General features: G+C 52.1%; 1 protein-coding gene across 1 annotated transcript in view; it reads left to right on the top strand.

Moving 5' to 3' along the window:
* Window positions 1–7,770, top strand: part of LOC111981138 (microtubule-associated serine/threonine-protein kinase 1-like) — a 45,652-nt gene that overhangs the window by 15,099 nt on the left and 22,783 nt on the right. The window contains exons 5-6 of the mRNA XM_070433715.1: window positions 544–762; window positions 1,365–1,466. Of these exons, the coding sequence (XP_070289816.1) occupies window positions 544–762; window positions 1,365–1,466 (321 nt within the window). The remainder of the gene's footprint in view (window positions 1–543; window positions 763–1,364; window positions 1,467–7,770) is intronic.

The raw sequence follows: 7,770 nt of genomic DNA, 5'->3' as shown, positions 1-7,770 counted from the left end.
TCTATGAACCATGTGTACAAAGAGCGGCTTCCCAAAGTAAACATGACCACACCAACGCACATCAACACCACACACACACACACACACACACACACACACACACACACACACACAACCACACACACACACACACACACACACACCACACACACACACACACACACACACACACACACACACACACACACACACACACACACACACACACACACACAAAACATATTGTCTCTCACACTTTCAAGTGGAAGTAAAGGATAAGGATTGGTTAGAGCAGACTGGTATCAAAAGGTAGCAGGTTATGGTGTTGCTGTATGTGTGTGGTACTGTATGTCAGAGATAGAAAACTCTCTTCTATGGAAATTGAGGGGAAACGAGGCTGTCTCCTCTCTGATTTGTATGTCAGGAGTTATGTCTACTTTTAAACAGGTGGAAGTGAGTATGATGGAAATACCACTGGTCAATGGAGCACAACTGAACTATTTCAGTTTTGAATGTAAAATATGAAATGGATAAAACTCTCCTAACTCTGTTTCCTGTATCTCCCTCTCCCAGGCCACGGCTCAGATGGAGGAGCATCTAGCAGAGTTCATCAATGCCTTCTCCCCTGAGAGCGTGCTGCCGCTGGCCGACGGGGTCATCAGCTTCATTCACCATCAGATAGCAGAGCTGTCCAGGGACTGCCTGTCCAAAGCTCGCGAGGGCCTCATCACTACTGTTTACTTCTTTGAGCTGCAGGAGAACCTGGAGAAGCTGCTCAATGACGTGAGTCACAGAAACGCTGCAACTATAGGCTAAGATGTCATGATAGGTGCCAGGACAGGTCYGTTCTGGGGTTATAGAGCTGCCCATAAGCCACTCTTATGTTGCAGTGTATAACATCAYCATAGCCCTGAGTGGAATTGTTGAATGGGAGCCACATTGTCTCAATATCAGGCTCTTCTCAGGTCTGGGTGGCCACGCTGCAGGCTGCTGAGAGGCACATTTAGTTCCTATCGTCTCATTTCAAATGACAGCACTACTCCTTTCAGAAGGATAAGAACGAGTAAAGGAGTAAAATAAGGCTAATTGTGTAATAGTGTGTGTGATTTGTGTGAGCAGATATAACCTATCACGGAACTTCCTCTGCACCCCTGGTTTGGCGGGTTGATTAAATCGGTCTGATTATTCTGGGTTGCCAGTATTCTGTTTGATTGGATTAGTTTTGCCTGGAATATGACTGTTCTCACATCCAAAGTTGCTGCCAAGCTTTGATTTATTTGGTATTTTTCTGTCTGTTGCTGTCTGTCTCTCTCTCTCTCTACTTCTCTCTCTCCCTCAACGTTTCTCTCTCTCTCTCTTCCTCCATCTATTTCTCTCTCTCTCAGGCGTACGAGCGATCAGAGAGCTCAGAGGTGGCCTTCGTCACAGAGCTGGTGAAGAAACTCCTCATCATCATCTCTCGCCCAGCAAGGCTGCTGGAGTGCTTGGTGAGAACAGAAAAAAAAGAGAGAGATGTATTATGCCTTGCTCATGTTTATTTTCAAATGTCTTTTTACTATTGTTTTATTTCTTTTACTTACCTACACACACACACACACACACACACACAACATTTTTTTTTTTTTCCGCACTATTGGTTAGAGCCTGTAAGTAAGCATTTCACTGTAAGGTCTACACCTGTTGTATTCGGCGGCCGTGACAATAAACCTTTGATTTGATTTGTCCCCACATTGGTATTGGCACAGTACTGTTTCTGCGCCCTGCACGCTGTTGGCTAGAGCACAACGCATAGCCTACCATCAATGGGTATTCAACTCTTACCGCTAGCGAGGTCTGGAGCCGGCTGGTTTTCTGTTTTAACCTGATAATAATAATGGCACTTCACCTGGTGTCCCAGGTCTAATATCAGTCTCTGATTAGAGAGGAACAATGAAAAATAATGCAGTAGAACTGGCTTCGAGGTCCAGAATTGAGTTGATGGAGTTTATTGTGGACAAAAAGGGCGACATCAATTTTTATTTGTCAAACAGCACCCAAGCATCGATGATGATGTCCACCAGAATAAGACCCTCGAAATGTATTGGAAAGTAGCATCAAGATATGACCTTCCACTTTCACACCACCCTGTGAAGTTCATCATAAATGTATTTAATTCTGTAGCCTAATAAACTGCATGCTTCCCTAACGAGTTGTAGTGGGAGGACCATACAACATGTCATTGCAAGACTCTAAGTTCACTTCATTTGATGGGTTATTATTTCAAAATTTGAGCATAACAGAGTCAGAGTGCAGTATAACTACAGTATGCTGCATAATACTGACTGCGTCCAAAATAGCACTCTTTTATTTACAGCAGTAAATTTTAGAGGCAGTTAGAGGTGCAGTATAACTGCAGTTCAACTGCAGTACACTACAGTTATTCTGGCAATTACTGCGTCCAAATACCACAGTCAACTGCAGTTACTGCACTTTTACTGCAGTTTCAAATTGCAATCTTTTTTTGTAAGGGCTTTGTCTAAACGTATTTTGTTTGGTCACATTTGGAAAGTTTACGGGGAAAAAAAGATGTTTCCATCAGGCCTGTCATGACATTTTTTTTACCAAACATGTCCTTTAACGCACATAAAAAGTTGGATGGAAGCCAATTTCTTATGAGGCCTGCTGGCTGCGTTCACCCAGAGGACAGGACTACTGCTCTACCAGAGACCCTGAGTCAGTCTGGGCTACACACACAGGCTCAAACTTTAAAACGACACAGGCACAGTCTGTGAGACTCAGACAGCACTTCAGGGGGCCCGCTGGTATTTGTAATAACTGTAGCAAGGCAAAATGGAATTTAAACTAAATTGCAAATGGGATTGGCTAGCCAGTCAGAATTGGGCTTTTATACAGGTGTCACGATCGTGTGGAGGAGAGACCGGACCAAAACGCAGCATGTGGAAAATAAGCCATCTTCTTTTATTTTCTACACGAAGATGAACATAAACGAAACACTCTTACAAAACTATACAAAACAACATAAAAACGACCGTGAAGCTATAAACGTAGTGCACACACACACATCACACACACACACACACACCACACACCACACCCACACACACAACCACACACAACACACACACACACACACACACACACACCACCACACACTACACACACACACACACACACACACACACAACACACATACAAACGTTCAACATAGACAATTCCCCACAAACAGCTAAAGCCTATGGTTTGCCTTAAATATGGCTCCCAATCAGAGACAACAATAACCAGCTGTCTCTAATTGAGACCCAATTCAGGCAACCATAGACTTTCCTAGATACCTACACTCAACCATAGACATCAGCTAGAGCTACTATAACTAAACATAAACCCAACTACTCTAATAAACCCCTAAAACCTTACAACCACCCTAGAACTACAAAACACCACATACATTCCCCATGTCACACCCTGACCTAACCAAAATATTAAGAAAACAAAGAATACTAAGGCCAGGGCGTGACATAACCCCCCCCTTAAGGTGCGAACTCCGGGCGGCACCAGCACAAAGTCTAGGGGAGGGTCTGGGTGGGCTTCCGTCCACGGCGGCGGCTCCGGCACTGGTCCGTGGTCCCACCCACCATAGTCCACTACCCCCTTTCGTAGCCTCCTCCAAATGGCCACCCTCCCACATTAACCCCACTGGATTAAGGGGCAGCACCGGACTAAGGGGCAGCCACAGGCAAGGGGCGCACGGACTAAGGGGCAGCACCGGACTAAGGGGCAGCACCGGGATAAAGGGGCAGCACGGGATAAGGGGCAAGCACCGGGATAGGGGCAGCACCGGGATAAGGGGCAGCACCAGGATAAGGGGCAGCACCAGGATAAGGGGCAGCACCAGGATAAGGGGCAGCTCCGGACTGAGGACGGCAGCTTCCGGACTGAGGGACGGATCCTGGCTGGATGACGGCTCTGGCGGATCCTGGCTGGACGGCTTTGGCAGATCTGTCTGGTTGGGGCTCTGGCTGGTCATGGCTCGCTGACGGCTCTGGCTGGTCCATGGTTTCGCTGACGGCTCTGGCTGGTCATGGCTCGCTGACGGCTCTGGCTGGTCTGGCTCGCTGACGGCTCTGGCTGGTCATGGCTCTGACGGCTCTGGCTGGTCATGGCTCGCTGACTGGCTGCTGCTGGTCATGGCTCGCTGACTGCTTGGCTGTCATGGGCTCGCTGACGGCCTCTGCTGGTCATGCTGGCGGAAGGCTCTGGCTGATCCCGTTCTGGCGGAATGCTCTGGCTGATCCGTTCTGGCGGAAGGCTCTGGCTGATCCGTTCTGGCGGAAGGGCTCTGGCTGATCCGTTCTGGGCGGAAGGCCCTGGCTGATCGCGGTCTGGGCGGAAGGCTCTGGCTGATCCGGTCTGGCGGAAGGCTCTGGCCTGATCCGGTCTGGCGGAAGGCTCTGGCTGATCGGTCTGGCGAGCTCTGGCTGATCGGTTGGCGGAAGGCTCTTAGCGGCTCCTGTCTGGCGAAGGCTCTAGCGGCTCCTGTCTGGCGGACGCTCCTGTAGGCTCATGGCAGACGGGCGGCTTTGCAGGCTCATGCAGACGGGCGGCTTTTGAAGGCTCAATACAGAAGGGCAGTTTCATTGCGGCGCTTGGCAGACGGACAGTTCAGACGGCGTTGGGCAGACGGGCAGTTCAGGCGGCCGTTGGGCAGACGGGCAGTTCAGACGGCGCCGCTTGCAACGGGCAGTTCAGGCGCCTTGGCAGCGGCAGTTCAGGCGCCGCTTGGCAGACGGCAGTCAGGCCCGTTGGGCAGACGGCAGAACTCTGGCCGGCTGAGAGGCGCACTGTAGGCCTGGTGCGTGGTGCGGAACTGGAGGTACCGGGCTAAAGGACACGCACCTTCAGGCTAGTGCGGGGGAACAACAACAGGCACACTGTTAGTTCTCAAAGGCGCACTATAGGACTGGTGCGTGGGTAACCAGAATGGTGGTACCGTGGGCTGAGGGCACGCACCTCAGGACGAGTGCAGGAGAAGGATCAGTGCGTACAGGGCTCTGGAGACGCACAAGGAGCTTGGTGCGTGGTGCCGGGACTGGGCACTGGGCTGGAGACACGCACCACAGGGAGAGGCGTGGAGGAGGAACAGGGCTCTGGATACGCACTGGAAGCCTGGTGCGTGGTGTCAAGCACTGGTGGTACTGGGCTGGGAACCACACCACAGGGCTAGTGCGAGGAAGCAGTACAGGACGCACAGGACTCTGGAGACGCACAGGAGGCTTTGTGCGTGCTGTAGGCACTGTCTTAACCAGACGGCTAGCAACGCACCTCAGGACGATATTGGAGAGCTGTTCCGGTGACATTTAAATCACGCGAACCCGAACGTCTTATCCAGGGAGAATATAACGCCGCACTCCATCTTAATGAGCTAGTCAAACGAGCGAGGAGCAGATTGAGGCAGTGCCAGCAAGGAACCAGCTGGATGTAAGCCCGTGGCAGTGGTTGGGTTTCTATTTTCTTCATCCAGGGCGTTAGTTGGGAAGGCCGTCGGGGGAGCCCGTAGACGCGAGCGCCGGGCGGGCGCCGCGCAGGGGGGGGGGCGTGGGGGCGGGGGCGCCGGGCGCGCGGCGGAGAGTGCGCCGCCGGCTTCAGTGGCGTCGCGAGGTCTCTATCGCATTTCGCTTGCACTCATCTCCCACAACTCTTTCCGGCCCCCTGTGGTGGTGTGTCTCAGCCCCAGACAGTGCTCTTCCGTCTCCTCGGCAACGAGACAGCTCTCCTGTGCGTTAGAGCCCTGTACGCAACTGGATCTCTCTCTCAGCCTGCAAGTCGTCTGAGTGCGGTGAGCCCTCAGCGCCTCGTGTCCCCGGTACCGCTGGCTGACGGCCGCGCGGATGACAACGCAGTTATGGTATACTGAGCCGTACCGATTCCCTGCTGTGTGACCGAGAAATGTGATTTGGGGACAACAGCGTGTTGCGTCACGTCTGACGCACCAGTCTTATAGTGCGGCTTGAAGAACTCAGTGGTTGTTGTTGTCCCCGACTAGCCTGAAGGTGCGTGTCTTAGCCCCGGTACCAATCCAGTTCCTGGGCACCACGCACCAGGCTACAGTGGTCTCAGCCGGCCAGAGTCTGCCGGTCTGCCAACGGTGCTGAACTGCCGTTGCCAAGGGCTGCCTGAACTGCCCGTGCAAGCGGCCGCCTGGAACTGCCCGTCTGCCCAGCGGCGCCTTTGCACTGCCCGGTTGCCCACGGCGCTGAATGGCACCGGGTTTAATGTCCTCGGCGGCCGCTCGGTCTGTCTTGAGCCTCAAGGCTGCTGCAGCTGTTGGCATGACCTAAAGGGTCGCAGACCGGAGCGAGGTTCCGCAGACAGGAGCGAGCTCCGCAGACGGATGCGGCCGCAGCCGGATGAGGCTTGCAGCGGATAGAAGAGATTCGCCAACGGACACCAGCTCGCAACGATACAGAGTTCGAGATACGGACAGAGAGCTAGAGCTGAATTCGCGGATCAGACAGACGCAGAGGTAGAAGAGAGACATTGCAGCAGACATCCAGAGCCGTAGGGCATGACAGAGGTCAAGGCTGAGCAGCTAGGCCATGAGCAGAGCGTCAGCGAGCATGACAGCCCAGAGCGTAGCGAGCATAGCAGCCGTCGAGATCACAGCGAGCGAGCCATGAAGCAGAGGGCGAGATGCAGCAGAGCGACGACGGTGCAGAAGCAGCAGATCCGAGAGGGCGTTCCGAGGATCGTTATCGGAGCTGGTCTCAGTGAGCTGCCTTATTGGCGCTATCTGGCGCTATCCGTGTGGGCCTTATCGGTGTGCTTACCGGTGTGCTTTACGGTGCCTGCCTATACCCGTGTGCCTTGGTCCGGTGCCTTAGTCGTGCTGCCTGGTCCGGTGCTGCCCTTAGTCCCGGTGCTTGCCTATCAGTGGGGTTTTGAGTGGCATTTGAGGTACGAGCGGGTAGTGAATGGTGGGGTGGGGACACGTACAGTGGCCGGGCCGCTGCCGTGGAGGGACAGAGTCCACCAGTGGGACCTCCTCCTAGACTTTGTGCTGGTGCGCCGGAGTTTCGCACGCTTAAGGGGGGGTTATGTCACGTCCGCTGGCCTTAGTATTCTGTTTCGTTAATTATTTGGTTAGTCAGTGTGTACATGGGGAAATGTAGTGTGGTTTTTGTTAGTGTCCTAGGGTGTTGTAAGGTTTTAGGGGTTTATTAGACGTAGTTTGGGTGTAGTTTATATGTAGTCTAGCTGTGTCTATGGTGAGTGAGGTATCTAGAAAGTCTATGTTTGCCCTGAATTGGGTCTCAATTAGAGACAGCTGTTTATTTTGTCTGCTGATTGCGGAGGCCATATTTAAGGCAACCATAGCTTTAGCTGGTTTGTGGAATTGTCTAGTTGAACTTGTAGCTTGTGTTGTTGTGTGTTGTGTGTGTGTGGGTGTGTGTGTGTGTGTGTGTGTGTGGTGGGTGTGTTGTGTGTGTGTGTGTGTGTGTGTGTGTGTGTGTGGTTGTGTGTGTGGTGTGTGTGGGCACTACGTTTATAGCTTCACGGTCCGTTTGTTTTTTTTTGTATAGTTTGTAAGAGTTTTCGTTTCAATGTTCATCTTGCGTAGGTAAAATAAAAGAAGATGGCTTATTTCTCACACTGCTGCGGTTTTGGTCCGTCTCTCCTCCACACGATGCGTGACACCTTTGATAAAGGCCAATCTGACTGGCTAGCCAATCCATTTGCATTTAGTTTTAAAATTCATTTGCCTTGCTTAACAGTATTAAATTACCAGCGGCCCCG

The sequence above is a fragment of the Salvelinus sp. IW2-2015 genome, linkage group LG20 (genome assembly GCF_002910315.2).
Source record: "Salvelinus sp. IW2-2015 linkage group LG20, ASM291031v2, whole genome shotgun sequence".
In the NCBI taxonomy this organism is placed as follows: Eukaryota; Metazoa; Chordata; class Actinopteri; order Salmoniformes; family Salmonidae; genus Salvelinus; species Salvelinus sp. IW2-2015.
The sequence above is the reverse complement of the archived record's forward strand: the minus strand, read 5'-3'. Positions and strand labels throughout refer to the sequence as shown.